Below are 23,296 nucleotides of genomic sequence, written 5' to 3'. Positions count from 1 at the left end.
CTTTTGTTGTGGATTAACTCACGTTGTATTAACAATTCCACACGATATTAAAACACTGCGAGGAAGTGGGTGTGGCACACCTGGAGATTTTTAAAAATCAGAAATAAAAACCACCGGACGGCCAAACGCACGTGGGGCAGAAGCCACCAGAGCGGCAGGCGGCTCCCGAAACCCCGGAGCGGGCATTCCGGTGTTGGCGACACGATCCGTGGACAGCGGAGGCCGAGGGCGCTGTGTCCAACCTATGGCTTGTTTTCAGGGGACCCCGTGGCGGGCTGGCTTTCTGTAAGTGCTCCTGAAGGGCGAGACAAGCGACCTCTGGCGGCCTCGCTTTGGCCGGAAACGGCCCCTGGTCGCTCACGCGTGGGCTGTTCAGAGACGGACGAGCTGCCTGGAGGCCCCGCGGTCCTGGGTCCCGGCCCAACATCAAAGCCGCTACGGCACCTCGTGCCCAGCCCCGCGGTTTACTTCCCCTGGGGCGGGGTCACAACCGAGTCACTTAGTGCTTGGCCTGGGGGTCACCTGTGGGAGGGTGGGGGGGTGCGTGGTCTCTTCCTGGAGGGGCGTCACTGGATCAGGGTCTCGGCCTGGCCTGGCCAGACCGCCACGCGGCGACACGGAGCCCGGCTGCAGAGGACAGGCGACTGCGTGCCCAGGCCCACCCGCTCCGTGGCGGGGCAGGGGTCCGGGCCCCGGTGCGTCTCCTCCCGGGGCGTGGGGGCAGGTGCTGTGTTCCCCAAGGCCCCTGCTGCCACCCCCACCCGCTCGCTGATGCACAGGGCACTTCCAGTCCCCGAGGGCGCTGGGAACAGCGTCTTCAGGCGGACACTTGTGCCAGGCTCCCACGGGCAGCACACGTGGCTGTCAGTGCTCCGACGCCTCAGTCTACACTAAGGACGGTGAGATTTACTCTAAATGAAAAGAGGAGTAACGAGTGTTTTTTTTTTTTTTCTCAGCTAGAAAGAAAACACAGTGGGGTTTCTGCCGATCCCCAGCTCCCTGGGGTTCGAGGCTGTGGGGCCCCGACTGCCAGGCTCAGGGCACAGGGCAGCGGGCACCTGGGAGGCAGGCGGCGGGTGCGGCACTCGGCTGGGGAATGGGCTGCTGTCACCCTCGCCGGGCCTCGGGGCACCCAGACCACTCGGTCGCGGGCTGTCTCAGTCGCGGGCTGCGTGCCCCTGAGGGAGCGCGTCGGCCATGTCCTCTGGGCCCGGAGCAGGTGGTGGTGCCGATGCGTGTGGGGTCACGCGCCTCCCTCGGCCAGGGGTCCTGGGCTCTGCTTCCCGCCGGCTTCTCTGGGGCCCCTTGGGTGGGGACGCACGGCGAGGCAGGGCTTGGAACAGCTGGCGGGGCAGGGGTCCGGGCCCCGGGGTGCTCCTGACACGGAGGTCGGGCTTGGGGGCGTGGAGGGGGGACGTGCGTGCAGGGGTCCGATGCGGGCTCAAGGGGTTAAGGCTTCTGTCGCGGGGCAGAGGGCGCGCACTCGCCGCCAGTCGCCAGGTGGCCGGCAGGAGTGGCCGCGACAGGCCTCGCTCCGCACCGGCTCCCTGGTGTCTGGGTCGGTCCCCGCCGGCCGAGGAGCAGGCTTCGGTTCCGTCCTGGCGGCAAGGGCCAGAGGCGCAGGCGCCCGCTCCCGGCCCGGTAAAGGTGGCGTTGGCACCTTCTCCCGTTCCCCGCCAAGGGCAGGTGTTGGGGCGCCAGGCTCCCCGGAGCCCCTGTGCTCCCGGACCGGCCGGGGAGAAGGGCTCGGCCCCCCAGCCTGAGCCTGGGGACTGGTGGGCCACTCGCCGGAGCCTTTTTAGCTAGGGCAGGATCCGAGCCTTGGCCCGGCCCGGGGCTGTGGGGTGAGGGCCAGCTCAGGCCACCCTGTCAGCCTGGCCTCGCCCCGGACGTCCCTGGGCTGCAGGGGCAGAGCTGGGCTGGCTTCTTCCCACGGTTTGCTTCCGGGCCGAGACGCGGGGGGGACCCCTGAGCTGTGTGGGGTCCGCGGGCGGCACTGGCTGCACTCGGCCCCTCCACCTGCTCCTTCAACTGTCCACGTCGAAATGGAGGAAAAAGTAATTTAAAAAAAGGCCCCCGCGCCAAAGCCCTGACTCCGTGACATCTCGGATTTCCTGGGGTGGCGGGGGCGGGGGGGGGGGCGAGGCGTTGTGCTCGTGGTAGCTCATCTCGCCTCCCCCACCGGACGCCCCGGGCCGAGGGCTGGAGAGTGGCCGGAGCGAGGCGCAGGCCCCCAGCTGCCCCTTCCAGCGGCTTCCAGGCCATTCAACGCCCCTCCACTGAGAGCACCGGGCGGCCCGGCCCGCCAGGCACGTTCCCCTGCGGCTGCGGCTCCGGGCGACCTGTGGCCGTGCCACAGACGCCACACAGCGGGTGACACGGGGTGACACAGGGTGCCTCCCTCCGGGCCCTTGAGACCCCCTCGTGCGCCAGAGCACAGTGCAGCTCAGCCGCGGAAGTCTGACTTCAGCAGCAACTGTTTCGTAAATGAAAAGGAGAGATTTTTCCAGAAAAGTTCAGTACGTGTCCCCACCCCTGCCCCAATTTTACTGTGCTGAAAAAAAAAAAATGAAGAAAAGGCATGGCGGCATCGAGCCGGCAGAGTCAAACGGTTCCCGCATCGCTGGGGCACCGTGGTCACCCAGGAAGCGGCGGTGAAGCCACCACCGTCGCCGGGCCGGGCCGGGGACCCGGAGGGCACGCGGCACCCATCCGGCCACGGGCAGCTCGCTGCGCTTCTCCTGGCGTTAAAGTGTCAGGGATTCGAAACGTTCGGGCTGAGCCGCATCCCGACGGGGGCCCCGCGGCGGGGCGGGGGAGGCGGGGACAGCGGGGCGGGGGGCATGCGGGCGCGGGGGGCGAGGCTACAGGATGACGCAAGGCTTCTTGTCCTTGAAGGGGTTCTCGGAGGCGGGGACGCCCACCACCAGCGGGTCGCTCCGGGCGTGCTGCTCGCAGTAGCTCATGAGTTCCGACGAGGCTTTGGAGACCTGAGCGTGGGCACGAGGACGAGAGCGCAGGTGAGGGGCCGGCTGGCGGGCTCCCCACGGCCCGGCGGGCTCCCCACGGCCCGGCGGGCTCCCCACGGCCCGGCGGGCTCCCCACGGCCCGGCGGGCTCCCCAGGGCTCCCCACGGCCCGGCCGGCCGGCAGACGGCGCACGCGCGGGACGCACCCGGCCTCGCGGGGAGGGGGCGGCGCGCGGCTGCGGAAAGGGGGCGGCGCTGCCCCGGCCCCGGCGTGGACGCCCCGGAACCTCCACCACACGACGCTCGGTGAGAGACGCCGCACACGCAGGGCCACGCGGGGCGCGACTCCGTCTACGCGGCGCGCCCAGGACAGGCGCGTCCGCGGGGACAGAGGGGGGCGCGTGGGCGTCAGGGGCTGCCGAGGGGGACGGCCGGGGAGACAGCTAGAGGGGCTTCCTGTTGGCCGGATGGAATGTTCTGGAATGCAGAGGCAGGACGCCATTTACGACGACGGTGACAGGAGGGACTGGGCCTCCCTCAGCGGTGGCCGGGCTTTGGGACGGAAAGGGTCAGGGCGAGACGCGGCCTCTTTAGGACCCAGCCTGGGGCGCCGCCTCGCCCAGAAGGGACAGGCGGGGGGAGGGGGGGGCCCTGCCTGGACGTTGGCATGACCGAGGGGGACGACGCGGCCCCGCGGCTCCTTTCTGTGCGACCTGACCCCACCGGAGTCGTGATGCCAGCGAGGCCGCCGGCCCAGCATTAGGGTCCCCGGGAGAGGACGGGGGACGGGGGGGACACCTGGGAACGCCAGCGCCGAGCGTCGGGGAGCTGACGGCCACCACGCAGGCGCCCCGCGGGCCACGTGCCCCGCTTCTCCTGGGCAGGCGCTGGGGGCGCTGGGGGCCCGTCCCGCTCTGCTCGCCCCGCCGGCTCCCGGGACCTGTCTGTGGGGCCCCCTTTCTCCACCCCGCGTTCTCGGCGGTGCAGCCAGGCGGTGGGGACAGCCGTGCAGCGGCTCCTGGAGGGTGAGATGAGGCGGGGACAGAGAACGCGCCCCTCCGCCCCTCCGCGGCTTCTGCGGCCTGCAGGGGGCCTCTGCGCCCTAGGCCCTGCACCCCGGTCACCACGGACGCCCCGACCCTGTCCGGGGCGCAGGGAAAAGCCTGCCCCCAGGCAGCGACGACCGCTACCGCGCGGAGCGCACGGCGGCCGGGGCCTCCGACGGGCCGTCGGAGCGGAGTCCCGTCTGGAAAGCGCCCCTCCCAGGTGACAAAATAGCCTCTGGGCCCTGAAGCAGCTGCTGCTGTGGCTCCCGCGTGCGGCCTCCCCGCACCGTCCCCGTCCCTGTCCTTGTCACCACCTCGGCGTCGACGGGAGGGCTCTGCACAGAGTGCCAGGGCCACGGCTCCCGCCTCCCGGACAGGCCGCTGCTCTGAGGTGCCGGTCGCTGTTGCAGGGACAGGAGAAACCTCGGATGTGCCAAATGACACCCTCCTCCCGACGTTCCCGAGTCCCCAGCAGACGGATGAATCAGCGCCCCGCCAGGCGGGGCTGGCACCTTCTCAAAGGAAAAGCCAGTCCCTCGGCCGGAAGCGGTGCTCCGGCTGGTGCGGTCGCCCGCCTCCTGGGGCTGCGGCCCCCGCCCACCGCCTTCCGCTGCCGGCGTCGGTGTGAACCTGCCCATACCGTGCTCCCTTCCCACGCCCGGCAGCGACCGGCATGCGACAGGTGCTCGGGAAAGTGATGTGGGGTGAGGACTGATTTTGCTTGTCCGCCTGGCTAGGCCACGGCACCCAGATATTTGATGCACCACCAGTCTAGAACTCTCTACGAAGATCCTTCTTAGATAAGACTGACGTTCGAATCAGTCGGCCGAGTGGAGCAGATCAGCCGCTGTGGTTTGGGTGGGCTGCGTGGAATCAGTTGAAGGCCTTAAGAGACAAGACTGAGGTGCCTGCAAAGAGACCGCGTTCTGCCCCCAGACGACCTCGGGACTCGGGATGCCACGTTGGCTCTTGCCCGGGTCTCCCGCCCTGCAGACGTCACACCTGCCAGGCCCCGTCGTTGCGCGAGCCGGTCCCTTCGAGTGCACCGTCTCTAGATATGTACACACGCCCTGCCGGTCCTGTTTCCCTGGGAGCCCTGACTCGGCAGTGGGGAGCCGGAGCAGGGCCAGCTGAGAAGTGCACGCCCCGAGGGCCTTTCCCACGGGGACTCCTGGTCCCCGGCTGGCCATGGTGAGCTGGGCCCGGGGCCAGGAGGCAGCCTCCTGGACGTGCCTCCGGCCCTTCGCAGTGGACGCAGGTTTGGTGAGAAGGAGCCTTTGGAAGGTGCCGGACTCTCTCACGTGAGGGGCCGCGCCCCCTGGCAACGGGGAGACTTGTGAGCCCCGCAGGTTGTCCTGACATCACCTCCTGGGCTTAAAATTCACCCACAGAAACGCGATGTTACCGTCCGCACGGGGGAGTGTCACCGGCCGTGAAGAGCGGGGGCTGGTGGGGGGTGGGGACATTCGCCAGGCCCTGGACGGGCCGCGCGCACACGGCGCGCAGTGTGGTCCCATTCACATGGCACGTCCGGACTACGCATGTCCACGGGGACAGGACGTGGGCGAGTGGGTGTTGGGCTGAGGGCAACGGCTCATGGGACGGGATCTCTTTTTGGGGTGATGGAACGTTCGGGAACTAGACAAGAGGGGGAGGAGAGTGCACGACCCTGTGAATGCGCCAAATGCCGCTGAATCGTGCGCTTCGCGGGACACGGCCAACACGTTCTGCGAGTCATGTCCTCGCCCGTGTCTGCGGAGCGGCCTCCCCGAGCCTCGCGGGGCCTTGTCGCTGCCGGGCCCGGCGTCGGAGGACGGCAACCGCTGTCCTCCACTTGAGTGTAAAAGGGAAACGTGCTCGTTTCAAAAGTTCGAACAGCGCGGAGGTGAGAAAAGCGAGGTGAGGGCCGTCCCCTCCCGCCCCTGGACCGTGTCCTCAGCTTCTACCCGCATCTGCCGAAAGGGGGACCTGAGCGGACGGGGGGACAAGCGTCTGCCTCGTGCTGGCCCTTTTGCTGGGGCCCGAGGCGGCCTGCGCCGGGGCTTCCGGGGTGGGACCCCAGGGGCTGGGGGTTGTTCAGTGTTTGCAAAGCCCTATGGGGCGTGGTGCCACCGCAGCGACCGCGACAGGGTGTGCTGCACGGGGCCCGCCACCCCCGGGTCTCACCTTGATGCGCTCGACCCCAGCCTCGATGCGGAGCTGCTCCACCAGCTTCCGGGCCTGGGCGACGTTGTTAGTGGCTGACATCGTCTGCCATCGGCTCCGGCCCCGCGTCCAGAGCTGTGGGGGAAGCAGACAGCGTGAGGCAGAGGCGGGGCGCCCCTCCTGAAGCCCCCGCCCGCCCCGCCCCGCTGCAGCCCTGCCCTGTCCGGGGACCAGCCACGTTGTCCGTGCCCCCACGTCGGGGGCGGGAGGCCTGCCTGAGCCCCTCTTCTCCCAAGTCCCCTCCTGTGGCCAGTCGCTGGTCGTCACCATCAGGGGACCCCAGGAGAGTCCGTGAACGCAGCGGCGGCTCCCGGGAGACTCAGCTGAGGACGCGGTGGGGAGAAAGGGACCGGCGTTTTCCCTGACCGCGGGCCACTCCGGGGTCTCGTGGGGTCGTCCTGGACACTGGGGGTGCTGAGAGCCTCCCTGGCCCTGCCCCCCTCGATGCAGGGAGCACCCCGCCCTGAAGACTGTGCTGTCCCCGGGCACGGCCCAGTGTCCGCGGGGTGGCCGGTCACCCCCGGTCGATACCCCTGGCTCCGTCCGGGGCAGATGGCCTGGGAAAGCCACACTGTGGCCCCTGGGCCCGTCGCCCCTCCCCTTGGGCCGCACGTTTGTGGGCTCAGCTGCTCCTCACAGGGAACGTCCTGCCCGAGCCAGGCTCTGCTGAGCACCGAGCTGATGATGGTAGGGGCCCGGGTCAGACTCCCGCCCTGTCCCCCGGGCCGTCCCCACCGAGGTGGCCTGGGCTTCCGCACCCTGCCCGTTGGGGGCAGGGCAGGAGCAAGAAGCGCTGGCCCCATTCCATGCTCAGAAGGGTGTTGGGTGGGGACAGCCCCGGGGCGGGGGTGAGGGGGAAGATCCGTGTGAGCCACGCGGGGAACCGCACGGCCAGGACTGAGGGTTCCGCTCGGCTCCACGGGGTCCCCGAGCTTTCTGGCGCGCTGGGGCCCAGGTTCCTCCGTGAGTGTCCTGGGGCGACGGCTCAGTATTTATTTATTTATTTACTTGCTTGCTTATTTATTTTTAGGCGCTGCAACGCTGGGTTGACCTCACAGATGGCAAGGACCTTGTCAACTTACAATCCCTTTTTTCTTTTTTTTAAATTTTTTACGGCTACAGCGCCTGGTCTTCCTGGGTGGTCTCCCATCCAAGTACTAACCAGGCCCGACCCTGCTTATTAGCTTCTGAGATCAGACGGGATCGGGCGTGTTCAGGGTGGCGTGGCCGTAGACAGTAATTTGCTTTAAATTTAATTTAAAATCCTGGGATCCCCGCGGATTCCCGTGCAGCCCGGTTTCCCCTGCGGGTGACACCCTGCAAAACAGGGGCAAGGCCAGGAGCAGGAGCTGATGTGGGGGGGGGGGTGGGACGCCGGACACGTCTGCCCCCAGGGTCCCCCCTGCGGCCCCCAGCCATGCTTAGCCCTGGCGGCTGACAGGTTCCCCTGGCTGGCGCGTTCGTCCCTTGGACGCAGCCGCACGGCGCGTGGCCGCATTTCCCACTCGCCGCGGCCGGAGCGCCACCCAGGCTGCCGCCGTCACGGTCCCTGCCCCGCGCCGGGCCGCGCTCCGCCGCAAGGTGTGCCCAGGCGCCCGAGCGCCTGTGGGGCGACAGGCAGGCCGTTCCCCGCTTTGGCCGTCACGAAGAAGCTGCCACTGGCGGGGGCGCGAGGCCTTATTTCTCCGGGACAGACGCTGCGGGACGTGACTGCAGGCCCGGCTCTTTGAGAAAGTGCCGCACCTGGCTTCCTGAGCGGCCGTACCAGGCACGGTGCCACGGCGACGGATGGGTGACGTTAGCATGTCCTCACAGGTCCGCTGTGCAAGTCCGTCCTGCTGCTGAAGGCAGTGAAAGTTCTGCTCTTTCCGCCCGGGGTGCATCCAGCGAGCCTGGCTCTCCCCCGGGGTGGTGTCCGGGGCCGGCTGCGGCTGTCACACTGCGAGGGCTCCTGGCGTCGAGCAGGTGGGGCCGGGGAGGCGGCCCGGCCCCCGCGGTGCCCAGGGACGCCCACGGGCCTGTCACGACGTCACTGCAGGAGCACCAGGAAGCCCCGGCCCCAGCTGGTCAGCTTCTAACCAGCTTCTGTCATGACCCACTGTACCCCTGTCTGTCTGGCGGTCAGTGGGCCAGGCGGCCGCAGAACATGAAAGGCGGATTTCAGAGCCTCAGGAAATTTCGTACTCGGCGATGGAAAGGAGCGGCCCGCTGACGGACACCGCGGCTGGGGCTCGGGGAGCCCCAGGCCGGAGGCCACGTGCTGCGCGGGCCGCTCCGGGCGCGGACGGAGGGTACACGGGTGGTCGCCCGGGCGGGGAGAACAGGGTGGCCCGGAGGTACCCGTGCTGCCGGGCATGTGGCCGATCTCGAGGGGGGCGGATCCCGGCCAGGGGAGAAGCTTGCGCAGAGCTCACACACACACACACACACGCACGCACGCACACAACCGCAGACATCCGAAGGAGGTCGGCCGACTGCACCCACGCAAACACCGTGACTGGTATTGACCAGGGACTCTGACAAAATTCCGTCGGGGAAGACGGAGCGCATGACACATGGAGTTTCTGCGACCTCTTACAACTGCATGTGGACAAGTCGAACAACGATCCTTCCACGCCGCCCGCTCCCCGCGTCCGGCAGCCGGCCAGCCCCTCTGGGTCATGCGAGGCCCGCGTGTGTCTGCCCTGGGCTCCCAGGGCCCTCGTGTGGGCTCTGAGGCTCCTGATTCAGCAGCCGGCTTCAAAGCAGCCACAAAGCATCCAGAGCAGGGAAAAGCGCCCAGAAATACCTAAATTACTCAGCGCTAAATACAGACACGGACGGAGAGCGCAGGGGTGGCCTGGGCGTGTTTCCGTTGGAGGCCCAGGGACCCTGCTGAGCATCCGGACTGTCTGCCGGGGTCCCAGGACCCCGGCCACCCGCGCGGACGGCCCCGCCGTGGTCTCTGTCCTGAGCACGAAGCCCGAGGCGGTGTGGCTTCCGGCACCAGGCCCAGGGCCCCGGGCTCCCTCGGGGCTGGAGACAACCCAGACTCTGGACTGGCAGGGAGGGCACGCCAGGTGTGCGTGTGTCTGTACGTGATACGTGTGCACACACGTGCCCGTGCAAGCATACTAACTATGTGCACGTGTGAACACATATGCTTGTCTGTGTGTGATGGGTGTGAGCGCACTTTGTGTGCATGCGAGTGTGCGAGCATGCTATGTGCACGTGTTAGCACACATACTTGTCCATGCATGTGCATGCACACGAGCATACCATACGTGCACATGTGAGCACACGCGTATGCATGTGAGCATACCGTGCACACACATGAGCGTGCATGCTTGTCTGTGTGCATGTGCCCACGAGGACGTGTGAGCATGCATGTGCATGTGTGCTGCGTGTGCACGCGTGAGCACACACGTTCTGTGTGTGCACATGTTCACGAGCACATGTGTGTGTGTGCGTGTGAGAGAGCACTGAGATGCTGGGACCAGACGCTGCCTGCGTCACCACGGCCCGTGAGCAGACTCAGGACCTTGTCCCGGCTGGTGCCACCGCCAGTCGCTGAGTCACGGAGCAGCTGTGTCCCCCCAGGACAAGGCCAGCGCCAGCAGAACAGGCCTCGTGCTGAGTCAGCGCGGGGAACATTCCTCGCCAGCGGCCTCTCAGCCGGGGGCACGTGACGGGGCGGGCACCGACCTGGCTGACAGGGCGGCCGGCCCCGGAGGCCCCAGGAGCCGGGGGAGGGGCGAGGCGGTCACGCTCCGACCCTGCTGCCTTCTCCCTCTGCGAAAGGCTGGTCCAGGCCCGGTGTGGCCAAGGGCACGACTCGGGGTGAGGTCAGGCTAAAATCAGAAGCTGAACAGCCGCCCCCAGGCCCTGGGCTGGCCTCCCAGAAGGGCTGGCAGCCACGCAGGCCGGAGCCCGCCCCTGCAGAGGCATCCGGCTCTCCCAGGCGAGGGCGAGCGGGCCCCTGCCCCTGGAGGCACTGTGCAGCTGTGATCAAAGGAGGGCAGTCGCCCCAAAACACCGCACACCTGAGCGGAGACACGGGGCTCCCGTGCACGCGCAGACGGAACGAAGCCAGGACGAGGACCGGCACTGCCTTGCGGGGGGCTGTGGCGACGGCGGCGTGGGCAGCGCCTCGTTTAGAAGTCCCTCCCCTGGCACTGCTGACGTCAGGGGCTGGGCCGTTCTCTGGGGGGCCGCCCCGGGCCCTGTGGGGGGTGCAGCACCCCTGGCCCCCACCCCCTGCATGCCGGGAGCACAGATGTCCCCAGACACCCCCAATGTCCCCTGGAGCAGAATCTGAGGCCCCCGTGGAACTCCCTTGTCAGGAGAAACTGCAGCGAAACGCAGACAGCTTTTCTTGGAACTGAAACGGCTCATTTTGAGCTGCCTAGTCCTGATCGGAAACAGAAGCTGGTTTCGTAAGGGGGGTTAATTTTCTTAGCATCCGAATCCTCTGTGACAGGAAGTCACACAGGGCCAGACCCCCCCAATGCACACCCGGCTCAACCGACGGCAGCCTGGAGCGGGGTGAGAGGCGCGGCATGGGCCGCGGGGCCGCTGCGGAGAGCTGCGCGGCTCTGGGAGCCGCCTCCCTTCCCTGAACCCCGCTGGATGCTCAGAGCGACAGCCCCTGCCTGCTGCAGGACGGGCAGGGCCCCAGGCTCCAGGGAGCAGGGGCACCTGGAGGCCCCTGGCCACTGCCCGTGCAAAGACTGTGGCCGCAGAGGCGGGTGAGATGCGGTGCCCGGGACACCATGCCCGGCGGACGTGGACGCGCCGGTGTGCTGGGAGCCACTGGGAATGCACGTCCTCACGGGCCTGCCGCGCCGGGACGGCCACGCCCCGCCCCGCACCCGCCCCGGGCCTGGCCACAGCTCCCCTGGCCGGGGGTGGGGAGCACAGGGGTCCGTGGAACTGTCTGATGTCACACGTGCTAACCCCACGCCCGAGTCACAGAGCGAGGGGAGACCGCGTCCCTTTCAGCTCTGCTGTGGCTTCTGCGTCCACGATGGCAGTCACAGCCAGGTGCCCCCAGGCCACTGCGGACACATTTGGAGGCGTTTCAGCCTCTGGTGACCCTGAGTTACAATCGTCTCCTGCTGAATTCACAGAACGTTCAGGTATCAGGAGTGGGGCAATTTCCAGGAACACCGGCCCAAGGGACAAAGGCGGCCACCTGTCCCTGAAGTCACGACACCGTGTGGAGGTGGGGAACCTGGTTTCACATCTTGGCTCGGCCCCACCTGGGTCTGGTCTGAGTCTCTTCAGCCAGCAAACAGACAGCTGTTCGAAAGCGGAGCTGGGTCCCCACGTGTCATTCTGCGGCTCTGAGCCCAGGACGGCCGGCATCCACGGCCTCCTCCGCAGCCACCTGGACTTCAGACGAAAGCCCCAGCTGCGGATCTGGGCTTGCGCGACAGCACGCGGCTACGATGCACAGACTCCTGCCAGGGCAGCCAGGGCAGCTGGACAGACGGGGCAAACGCCAGCTCGACACCGGGCACTGGAGGGCTGTGCAGACGGCGACCAGCTTCCCGAGGGGCCCGGCAGAGGGTGGGAGCCCGGGAGCTTGGCTTTTGGGGTTACTTTCTTCTGCGTGGAGGGTTTGTTGACAGGCTGAGTAACACCTCTCTCAGCCTTGCAAGGCCAGGGGCATGGGGGTCAAGATCTGGGGCCTTCGAAGGGGAGAGCGCGTGGCGACCCTCTCCTTGGTCCGAATCGGGACAAAAAAGCGGCATCCTCCAAGAATAAAGGCACACGGGAAATAGGCAGGCACTGACGGAGACCGGAACCCAGCTTTGAATACTCTCAGGGCTGAAGTGACTCCAGCTCGTTAGCGGCCCCGAAGGCCGGCAGAAGCAGACACGCATCCTCCGCGGGGGAAAGCGGCACCATCTCGGCTGTCGGGTGGTCTCGACGAATCGGTCCGCAGTCACGATGCGCAGCACACAATGAGAAACGACCAGGCACGCAAGGAGGCAGAGCCTCGTGAACACGGACCGGCGGGAACCGCGGCCGACACGGACGGCCCCACGGGGGCTCCGGGCACGGGGTCTGATGGGGGCTTTAGGATAATCGTGTTAGTCACGCTCAAGAGGCTAAACGGTGACACTGGAACTTGAGCAGCGAATTGGAAAGAACCCCGTGGACAAACGGAAAGTGGCGATGACCGATACGTAAGACGTAGTGTCGCTAAAGGCTGTCGGGGAGAAGACTAGCGGCCTGGAAGCCGTTCGGGGGGGAGCATCCAGGCCGACGCGCACGGACCTGCACGGAGAGGGACGCGCAGCAGGGAAGGCGGACGTGGGGCGCCCGGGAGTCCGGTGGGGGGCAGGGGGGCAGAACCGATTTTTAAACGACGATGGATAATGTCCCCAAACCGATCCGAAACACCTCGAGCCACAGGTCCAAGAAGCCGTAGCACCTTAGGAACCGACAGAGGAAGGGCCGATAAGATGTAGTGACTTGGCAGATGTGCAAAGTCGCCCGAGGACGAGTCCTCAGGCGAACGGAACGAAAGGCGCCGCGAGAGGCTGCTCCATGGCGACCGGAGCGGTGAGGCTCAGAGGCCGACAGTGCTCGGTGCCGGGGCGCGTGGAGAAACGCTGGGGCGAACCCCTCCGGGGCGCGGCGCGGCGGGTCCTCACGAGGCCGCGCGCACACGCGGGCTACGGGCCAGCGACGCCCTTCCGGGGGCTTTGCGAGGGCCGCGCGCCTCCCCGAGCAAGAGACGACGGGTGCCAGCCGCTCCACGTGGCGGCCGGGCGCTGGTGGGCACGGCACGCCGAGCCGTCGGGCTTCGGCAAACCCCGGCTGCCGGAGGAAAGGGAGCAGCGAGCCGGCGGAGCCAGCAGAAACCCTGGGCCTGGTGAAAATAAACTTCGAGAATTACGGGGAAATGCAGACGTGTTCGGACCAACAAAAACACTTTCTCACCGGCGGACCTGCCTTCTGAAAGGCAAAATGAAAGAGTGTTGCAGCAAATGACCCCAGATGAAAGGCAGGAAACTCGAGAAGGGCTGAAGACAGACAGACAAACAAACAAACGCAAACTGAGGCCGGAAAGGAATTTGATAAAATAATGAGAAAGTTCCCGAGGAAAACGAGCAGGAAGTGAAAGCCTTCGGCACACACGTGAACCACGAGCTGTCGACTCCCCCCGGTCCGCCCGCGGACGACGTTCTGCGCTTCTGCCTTAGACGGTTTAGGATGCTCTTTCTGATTGTGCTCCTTCGGTCATCAGAGTCCAGGGGTTGGAGTCCCCAGTAGTACCTCAGGAGTTTGCTAGTGACACTTTATTTGAATTGAGTGGCTTTACACATAGGAAAAAATGAAGCCGGCACCTGAAAAAAATCTCTCTTCACCCCCACGGGCTGCGGCCGGTCCAGAGCCGGCCCGGCAGGGCCCAAAGCCAGCTGCCCCCACTTCTCCTCAGCCCCGCTGGCCTCTCCCGGGCCCGCCGCCGCACGGGGCCGCGGCTTCTGTAAAACCGGGAACTAGAAAGGAGCTTCATCTCCATTTGCTTTATGTGTGAAATTTAAAAATTCTTACAATGGTTTCATACGACATACATACAAGCAACGTGCATTAAACGGAGGGTTTGTAAAGCTCCCCGTGCGAGGACCGTGGGCGTGTGGCACACGTCCGTGACGGCATCACCACCATCGGGAGTGACCGCGCCGTCAGCCCGGACGCTCGGAGGACCGCCGGCCGGCTCCTCGCACTGCTCTGAAGCCGGGGGTCTTCGCTCCGTCCTCACTTCACTGTGCAGAGGAGAGGACAGGCTCAGAGACGGGCGGTGACTTGCCCAAAGTCACCCAGCTATCGAGTTGCAGGAACAGAATTAGGAGTAGTAGGAGTGTGGGTGCTGGGCCTGGGGCAGTCCGGGTGGCCACCGGGGTCAGACGAACCCCTCAGGGACACTGAACGACAGAAGCCTGAGCCTCGAGCCCCGTCGAGCGGTCTGGAAGGGGCTCAGTCCCGAGGACTGTGCTGCCGGCTTCCGACGGCGCCGCGTGCCCTCGAGAGGCCCGTGCACTTCCTGAGAGGCCCCGTCACCGCTGCGTGACGTGGAGGGCCCCTGCGAGGGCTTCTCGAGGGGCAATGTCTGTCCCCTTTCTCCTTCGGGGTTGTGTGGTGGCCGAGTCCTGCTTCTGTCTGGGCACTCGGGGAGGGACGGGCATGGCCCGCGGCTGCAGACAAGGCTCAGACGCTGCAGGCTCTGAGATGTCACTAGGGTTTGGGGTCTTGCCGAGACCCCCGACTGTGTCCGTCACCCCCGAGGGGATGCATGGCCAGGAGGTTCCGGGACCCCCTTGGGGGCGGGCGGTCCGAGCCGCGGCGTCCTAGGGTGCAGAGCCACAACGCGAACGGTGCACCGAGGCGGCTGCGGCCCCTGCGGGGACCCCGGAGCTCTGGGGCCGCGGGACGGTGGGCCCGCTCCGGGCCCCGCTGGCGCACGCCCTGGAGTTCGGGGAAGCGCGAGCCTGCAGAGCCTGTCTCGGCGGGGCAGACAGAGGCCTGCTCAGACACTGCGCGGGGCTGGGGTCCCCTGGGCACCCGCCGGGGCTGACGCGGCTCCCCCTGGGCCTGTGATGCCATCTCCATCCTCAGAGGTGTTTTCCGGCTGCACAGGAAGAATGACGGCGAGACCCAAAAATGCCGGCAACCCCTGTGAATTCCGTACATAGCTCTCATAGCTGGGACCGGTGCCACTCCCAGCCCGATAAACCGATAAAGGATGCGGAGCAGCCGGCCGCTCACCAGCGGGACGGGAGCCAGCGGGGCCCCCGCCAGCCGCGCTGGGAGGGAATGTGAAGAATGCGCTGTGGGGCCGGGGGGGTGGGGGGGCTTCCAGGGGCGCCCCGGTGCAGGCGGCCCCAGCAGCCCGCGGAGGGGGGGCTGCCGAGCACCCCTCCCGGGCGTGAGGCTGCCCCCCCCGCCCCGTTTGAAAGCAGGGGGTGGGGCAGCGCGGGGACATCCCGGAGTTGGCAGCGTGGGAGGCCGGGTGCCCTGCGGGCGGGGGTGGGACCGGCCGGCCCCTCGGGGAGGCTGCAGCTCCTGCCCCTGCTCCGAGGCCGGTCTCCGTGTCGGGGTCCCAGGAGTGGCCCCAGGCTGGCTCCTGGGCTCACGAAAATGGGGGCTGATGGTGCCGGAAGAGGAGAAAGCGGGGTTCGGGAGTCAGCACTCCCCCCGACCTGCCGTTTGACTGTTCTGTGTCACAGAGAGATGCCTCCCCCCACCGCAGGCAGCCTCAGACTGAGCGTTCCGGAAAGGCCCCCGTGCCGTGCGCAGGGTGGACGGGGGCAGGCTCCCCCCGCACCGCTGACATCAGGACGTCGGGGCCAGGCCACCCTCTGTGGGGGCGTCCGGGTGTGGGGTGCTGAGCGGCCTCCCTGGGCCCCGCCCACTCGGTGTCCCGGGTGTGACGACCACGGATGCCCACAGACACGGCCCAGGCAGCCCTCCCGGGGCCACACCTCCCCGAACTCCCGTCGGCGGCAGCACGTGGGGACCGGGCACTCTGGCAGTGCTGCTGGCTTCAGGCTGCACCCCGAGTCGCACCCCGTCCCACCCACAGCCTGCAGGGACTCCGCGCACAGGGCGCCCCCTCCTCTCCTGGGGGCGGCTTGGCAATTCCAAGGCTCGTGGCCCCCGCTGGCCACACTGACCCTTCAGCGATGGCCCCGCAGAATCGCCTCCCTGGGGTGTGGAGCCGCCTGAGACTGTCCTGGGATCATCTGCCCCAGGCCGAGGCCCTGTCGTGGCGCCGGGGACTTCCGGGAAGGGGGACAGTCGCCGGTGGGCCAGGCCTCGTCGGGCAAGCCCCGGAAGGGAGCGGAGATGGCGTGACGCTCGGAAGGGGCCCGACGCGGGGGACCCTCTGCTGCGGGCTCGGAGGACGGAGCGGGCCAGGTGGCGAGGCGTGGGGGTGGCTGTGAGGAGCTGACACTTGGGGGGGGGCACGGGGACCCTGGCCCACAGCTGCACGGAACTGAATTCTGGAGCCATCGAGTGAGCTCGGGCGCCCACCGCAAGCTGCCGAGACCTCTCGCCGCTGGCCTGTGGAGACCCTGGGGGGGAAGCCAGCCCGCCAACGGGGCTGAGGCGGCTAAGCCTGCCCCCGCGTGTCACGTCGGTGCACAGGCCGGAGGGCACCGACCCGCGTCCCCTCACCGCCGGGCCGAGTCCTCCCAGTGTCCCCGTGAGCAGGACTGGCCGCCGGGCGTGCACAGCGGGCGAGCATGCTGCACACGTGACTGCTGCTGCTCCTCTCTGCTCCCCCAACACGGGGAGGGGGGCCGTGAAAGCCAGGGGACCTTGCGGTGGCTGCTCCCCTGTGCACCCGACCAGTCCCCGAGGTTCGGTGGACCGGGGCCTGAGCACGTGCATTTAACTCCCAGGCGCAGGCCAGGCACAGGCCCGCAGACCTCACGCCCCTCCCGGCTCCTCATCCAGGAAGCCAGGGCTGGAGCGGCCAGTGTGCCCGTGACTCACGGCCGGGAAGGTGGCCTTGCAGAGGGAGGGAGCAGCTGGCAGGCCCCGGGCCGCGGAGCTCGGCTCAGTGCGGATTCCTGGCAGCAGAGCCCGCGGGGCGGGTGGGGCGGGCGAGTCTTCAGAGGACAGACGCCGCCTGCATTTTGCTTTAAAACTTCCGGACGCGGCAGCTTCATGGCTCACCAAGCTTCTGCCCTTTCCTCCCAGAGACCCGTGTCCTGACCCCCACCCCTGCCTGCCATCGAGCAGGAGAGAGGAATCCCCGAATGCCCCAACACAGGCCTCTAGCCAGATCTGACGGCAGGGTGAACGCTCGGCTGTCTCCAGCCAGGGCCCGACCACTCCCGAGCACCCCGAGTGCAGAGAGGACAGCGTGGGGAAGAACCCTGAAGCCGAACAAGAAGAGACGGAGGCCCCGCGGCCCTGTGGGGACGAGGTGCCCGTCCACACGCACGTGCACCGCGAGCACACGCCCTGGGCCCGCACACCTCCGGGGGCACCCTGCACGGAAGCCCCGGGGCCTCGCCCCGGCAGTCCTGCCCCCAGGGGGCACTGGGCGGCGTCTGGGCACATCTGTGGTCGTCACACCGGGGCGGGGGCAGGGATGCCGCTCAGCCCCCCGCAGTGTCCAGGACGGCCCCGCAGAGGACGACCGCTGGCCAAGGGGACCCTGCTCCGATCTCCGTGGAAACGTGCACGCCGCGCGGACAGCACACGCTGGACCCTGGGGTGCTAGGGCCAGGGCGGGCGTGCGCTTCCGGGCGCCCCCGGCCCCCAGCGGGGCGGCCCAGACGGGGGCCCTCCCCGGCCCTCCGCGTGTCCGTGGGCTTTGGGAGGGGCCGCGGGGGCCGTGAGAGAAGGCGCGTGCCCGCTGCAGAATGGCATCTCGTGACGGTCACCAGTCCCTTTGTGTGCAGGCTAAATCGGTCCCTGGGAGGCTATATTTAGAAAGAGCCAAAGAACAGGATGAATGAGGCGCCCACGGGCCAGGGGGCAAGAGAGCCGCGGTGCCGGCGGCCGGAGCGCGGGGCGCAGAACCAAGGGCTGTGGGCGCGGGCGGACAGCGAGCCCGCGGTGACGCGGGGTGACGCGGGGTGACACGGGGTGACGGGGTGACGGGGTGACGGTGCGGCGAGCCGCGGGCAGAACAACGGGCCCCCTCTGTCCCCCCGGAGGTCGCGTGGGCGTGTGCAAGCCGGGATGGGCGGGGCCCCGCGGCGCTCCTGCGCTCGGCTTCCCGGCACGGCACAGGGGACGAGGCGCCACCCTGGCCCCCCCGCGCGGTTCGGGAGCCAAAGGGCAGGAGGGCCGGGGCCGGCGGGGGCAGACCCAGGCCGCCCCACGCGGCTCCGGCGGGGCCTCCTCCACCTGGGCCTGGGCGGGCCCCGGCGCGCCCTGCAAGCCCGTGGCGCGGCGTCCGCCCCCCAGAAGCCCCCGGCCTGTCCTGGCCTGTCCTCCGGCAGGGCCGGCCGCTAGCGCCCCCCGCGGGCGTGCCTCGGGCGCCGCGTGCCTTTCCTCAGCTGCTGCCACAGGTTGCCGTCAACTTGGTGGCTAAAACCACACACGTTCATCCTCTCTCAGCCCTGGCACAGGCCTCACGGGCCAAACCCAGGAGGGGCGGGGCCGGGCCGTCCGAGCCTTCAGGGAGGACCGTTTCCGGCCGTTTCCAGCCTTTTCTAGCTTCCAGAGTCACCGCATCCCTGGCGAGTGGCCCTTCCCCCTGGTCACGGCCAGCAGCACGGCCTCGTCCATGTCTCTGTGACCCGCCTGCCTCCGCCTTGCGAGGACCTGGGAGGACGCTGGGGCCCCGGGAACCGAGGGTCGTCCCCTCTCAGGGGCCTTGACTCGGTCTCAGGGATTCGTGGTCATCTCTGGGCCCATGGCCTGGACGCCGGGCACCGAAGGGCCACCGAGGTGGAGGGGCAGGTGCTCGCTGAGGCTCCTCCCCAGAGTCCCCTGTCCCCAGGGCCAATCTCTCTCCCAGGACAAGGGCCCCAGAACCAGACTTCCTGGGGCACAGCGCCTGGCCACGTGCCCTCGAGGACGAACCTGGCCCTGGGTCATTGGCCGCAGCTTCCTGCTCCGGGCTCTGGGTCGCTGGCTGGCACCCCAGGTATTGGAGGCCACTGAGCATGCGTGGGGTCTGCGGGGACGCCCGCCCCGCCTCCGATGCCGCCGGAAAGCCCTGGAATGACCGGGCCCAGAGGCCACTCCCCAGGGCTAGCTGTTGGGTCACGTTGAAAATGAAAAACCGATGCAGCCAACAGCGGGACTCACTGAGTTCTCGCTCAGGGCGGCTCCGTCCCCGCCAGGCGACACTGGGCAACGTGCGGGGACATCTGCGGCCATCACGATTTGGGGTGCTCCTAGCATCGGGGGGGGGCAGGGATACTGCCCAACCCCCCACAAGGCCCAGGACGCCGCTGGAAAGCGATCCAGCCCCGTCGTCAGCAGGGCTGAGGGGGCCCCTGGCCTTAGGCATGTTCCAATGCAGAGGCCCGTTTCTGTGAAAGGGGTCCCTTGTTTTGGTCCCCCCAGGTCCGAAGGAGTAGCCGGGTGGGCTGCGGCCCCCGACGTGGCTCCCAGGCACCAGCTCCTGGCCCACGCCACGAATCCTCAGTGTCCGGGCAAGTCCTGACCCGAGGGGCCTGGGTGTGGGCAGGACGGTGCCAACCCGGGTGTCCGGCTCGACGCTTGAGCCCCAAACACAGCGATGTGGGGGATGGGCTGAGAGAAGCAAACACTTGGGTCTGGGACCCGGGACTCGGCCGGGGCAGGCGGAGGGCTTCGCGAGGCCACCAGCGAGGTGCCGGGCCCCGTCCTCCTCTGAGGACGCGGACAGGGAAGGATCCACGTCGTGGTGCTGGGCGTGGCACCTGGCGTCTCCTGCAGAATCTTCCAGGGGCAGACAGCCGTGGCGGCCCCGAGGCGGAAGCCGCCCCCGAGCCCCAGCGACCGGGAGGCAGCGCCTGCAGTGCTCGGGGCCGTGGGCGATGGGCTGGTTCGCGGAACCCCCGTGACATGAGCTCGTCTTGGCCGCCCAGCGGCCTCTGCACCCCGGGTCCTCCTGAGTCCCCAGCGGCAGCATTTGGACGTGCCGGCCACCGCGGTCAGTGTACTGACCATCCCCTGCCTCGTTTCCCTGAAGGACCCTGAGCCACACAGCCTGCTGGGGGCGTCGTGGGCAGAGAGTCGCGCTGGAAGCCTGGCCCTGTTGCCCACTGGCCACTGGGCCTTGACGAGTCTCTCTGCTGCTAAGCCTCGGTTTTCCTGCCTCTGAAATGGGGCTGAGGAAACCTGCTCTCGGGTCCCCTGTGAGGACAGAACGAGAGGGAGCGGCCGGGCCTGGCCCATGGCGGGGGCCGGATAGGCATCGGCTGAGTCGGAGTGGCGCCCGCAGATGGCGGAGGCGCAGGGCGGGGGGCGGGGGCAGCGGTGGCCGGGCCGGGCCGCCTGGGAGCAGAACCGCGGGGCTTGGCGCCTGCTCCGGCCTGACCTGACTGCGGCTGGCTCTCCGCCGTCCCCGCCCCCGCGGCAGGTGCGCACCACAGGGACATGACCCCGCGGCACGCGGCCGGCAGCCCGAGCCCGCGCTCCTGACACCGGAGCCGGGCGCCGGGGACCCTGCGAGATCCCCGCGCACGGCCGTCCCAGGGGCCCGCACGCCCGCTGCCGGAGCTCAGGCCGGAGCCTGGTCTCCCCGCCCGGACGCTGCTGCGTGTCTGCGCGGCACTGATGGCCGCCTCAGGCCCGGGGGCGCCGGCGCCCACGGTGCTTCTCAGGACCCCACCCAACGCGCCCTCCCCACACCTCCCCCAAGGGCCGGACACAGCCCCGGGCGGGAGCCGGGCTGGGCCCCCGCCGTCCTCCAGCCGCCGCCGGCCTTCCTTCCCGAACGGGTCACGGAGCTCGCGGACATCGAGTGGCATGTTCTTAGAAGTGACGGGTCCCCGGGGAGAGCAGGAAACGCTGAAGGACAACGACACTCGACGCACCAACGTCACGCGTGGGGACGGGGCGCGGGCCGCGTGGGGACGGGGCGCGGGCCGCGCACGGCGGGGGCGGGGCGGGGCCGGGGCTCGGCATGGTCTCCGGTCCGCACCTGACTTCGCACCCGAAGGAACGAACGAGGAGAGGAAGAGGGAAGAGCGAGTGGGACCCCGAGCCAGGAGGAGGAAGGAAATGACAGCGACGCGGCGGAGAAAGCGAAACAGAGACCAGAACGGGAGGCGAACGGGCGGGGCCCGGGGCTGGCGTTGGAAAGGTCGGCGCCATGGCAACCGTGGGCGGGGCGGGGCGGGGCGGGGGGGGGGCGATGGGGGGGGGACACCGCGACCCAGGGCGCGGGCGGGACGCGACCTCGGGTTCTTTGGAAATGGGGGGGCTCAGAGGCGAGACCCAAGGGTGTGCCCGCAGGTTAGGTGATCTGCGCGCAAGGCTCAGACTCCCTGGGAAGACACGTGACCCAGCCCGCCGCGGTTCCCGGCGCCACGCACAGCTCGGCCACCTGGACTCCGGCCCTGCGTGCCCCGTCTGTGGCCACCGTGGTCTGTGACATTCCTGGGAGGCCAGGGGATGCCACGTCCGTGGCGGGGATGAAAGGCATCCGCCCACATGCGACAGCGGCTCGGGGGCGGACCGAGGTCTGCACTCAGGTTTCCTGGCCCTGAGCCCAGAGCTCTTTTCGCGGTGACACAATTCCCAGTGTGTCATGTGCGCGTGAGACACTGTGGCTTGTTTGTTCCTTTTTCTGAAAAACAAGAGATTCCAAGCTCGTGAAGCAAAGATAACATGCTACGTACCTGGTGCAGTTCTTCCAAGAAGCGCCGCTCCGCCCTGTGTGGAAGAAACAGCAGAGCGTGTGTCAATGTCTGTTACTTAGCCATCCCCGGCCTTCCTCGGAGGAACACTGCGGTCACCAGAACCGCGGCCCGCGCCCCGCAGGGACTGGTGCGGAGCCCACTCCACGCCTCACGGCCCACCCGCTCAGGACGACAGCCTGAGCTGTGTGTGCGCGTGTGTCTCTGTGTGTGCACGTGTCTGTGTGCACACGTGTGCATGTGTCTCTGTGTGTGTGCATACATGTATGTGTGTCTGTGTGCACATGTCTATCCGTGTGCACGTGTCTGTGCGCACGTGTCTGTGTCTGTGTGCACGTGTGTCTGTGTCTCTGTGTGTATGTGTCTGTGTGTACATGTATCTGTGTGTGTGTGCACGTTTGTCTGTGGTCTCTGTGTGTATGTGTCTGTGTGTGTATGTGTCTGTGTGTACATGTATCTGTGTGTGTGTGCACGTTTGTCTGTGGTCTCTGTGCACGTGTCTGTGTGTACGTGTGTCTCTGTGTCTGCGTGTGTGTACATGTGTCTGTGAGTGTGCGTGTGTGGGGGGGCAGGTCACGTTTCCTCCTGGAACTCGTGTTATTCCACGTCGGCACAGGGGACCCCCAGCCGCGGTCCAGCCCACCGGACGCGCCAGCACGAGAAAGACAAATCGGCCGGGACCCGAGCCGTGAGCGTATCGTGTGGTGTTTTTCCACGTCTGGTTTTCACTGACTGAAGTCACGTGCCGGGGCCAAAATGGGACAGCTGGGAAGAGTGACCTCGGGGGAAACCAATTAACCTCGGGTGGGAGAGGTGACAGGTATATGGGCGCAGGAAGACAAGGGGTCCGAGGCGGCCGCCCAGGGCCAGGAGGTCAACAGGAAAGGACGGAAGCCCCGTGATGGGCCCGGGCGGTGCGGGGCTCGGGTGCTCCGGAGCTGCTGTTTTCCCGGAAACAGGACCCCCTGCTCCAGGCGGAACCCTGGGCGACCCTGGACAGAGCCGGAACTCTCCCTGATACCTGACGCAAACAGCACGAGGGTCCCCAGGGGCCACCGGGTCCAGCTGCCAGAGTGACCCCGAGACTGAATACCAGGCTATACCCCACGTGCCGCGCTGCAGCGGCTGCTCTAAGAATGCACTTCCTGGAGAGGCACCCCGTTCCCTGATTCCTGCCAGGGCGCAGAGGAAGAGGCAAGGTGACCCCGCGTGTCTAGCTGCAGCGCTGCCTACACAGCTAGTGCCGGCCCCGCGGGTGGACGAGGGGGCCACACAGACGCCCCAGTCTGCACTCCCGGGGGACCCCTGCAGCTGCCACAGCTCACGTTCAGAACAAAGCAGGAGAGCGCCCCCCCGGGGGGCAGTCCTGGGGTTCGTGCTGCTGGGGGCTCGCCCTGGGGGCGTCAGCAGGCCTCTGCCCCAGGAAACACGCAGGCCGGACTTCCTGGGCTGCCAGGCCCGCTGGCGCCGCGGGCTCCGAAGGGCCCAGTGGCCTCCGAGAGCTGGCCCCTCTTCCTCTGCAAACATTTACTCTTTCCACAAACTAATGGGGGTTTCCACCCACACAAGGGGGGGCACCACAGCTGCCTCTGAGGCCGCGGAGCCCCTCCCAGGGGCTGTGGGCCAGAGGTGGGGCGGGGTGGCATCAGAGGCTGGGGGCCTGGGGCCAGGCAGGAACCTCCCGCCCCGAGCTCACAGAGGCCCAGGGCCTCAGCCACAGGAAGAAGGTGACTGCGGATGGCTTTCCCTAAAGCAGGGTCCCC

General features: G+C 67.9%; 1 protein-coding gene and 1 pseudogene across 2 annotated transcripts in view; both read right to left on the bottom strand.

Moving 5' to 3' along the window:
• Nucleotides 1-6: 6 nt before the first annotated feature.
• Nucleotides 7-23,296, bottom strand: part of GNG7 (G protein subunit gamma 7) — an 80,280-nt gene continuing 56,990 nt past the window's right edge. For both annotated transcript variants that reach the window (XM_016163492.2, XM_036234154.1), the window contains 3 exons: nt 21,516-21,549; nt 6,181-6,294; nt 7-2,990 (listed from right to left, as the gene is read on the bottom strand). In XM_016163492.2, coding sequence (XP_016018978.1) covers nt 2,865-2,990; nt 6,181-6,261 — 207 coding nt within the window. In that variant the 5' untranslated portion in view covers nt 6,262-6,294; nt 21,516-21,549 and the 3' untranslated portion in view covers nt 7-2,864. The remainder of the gene's footprint in view (nt 2,991-6,180; nt 6,295-21,515; nt 21,550-23,296) is intronic.
• Nucleotides 7,333-7,454, bottom strand: LOC118612551 (annotated as a pseudogene).

Source organism: Rousettus aegyptiacus, unplaced genomic scaffold (assembly GCF_014176215.1).
Source record: "Rousettus aegyptiacus isolate mRouAeg1 unplaced genomic scaffold, mRouAeg1.p scaffold_m13_p_16, whole genome shotgun sequence".
Classification (NCBI taxonomy): Eukaryota; Metazoa; Chordata; class Mammalia; order Chiroptera; family Pteropodidae; genus Rousettus; species Rousettus aegyptiacus.
The sequence above is the reverse complement of the archived record's forward strand: the minus strand, read 5'-3'. Positions and strand labels throughout refer to the sequence as shown.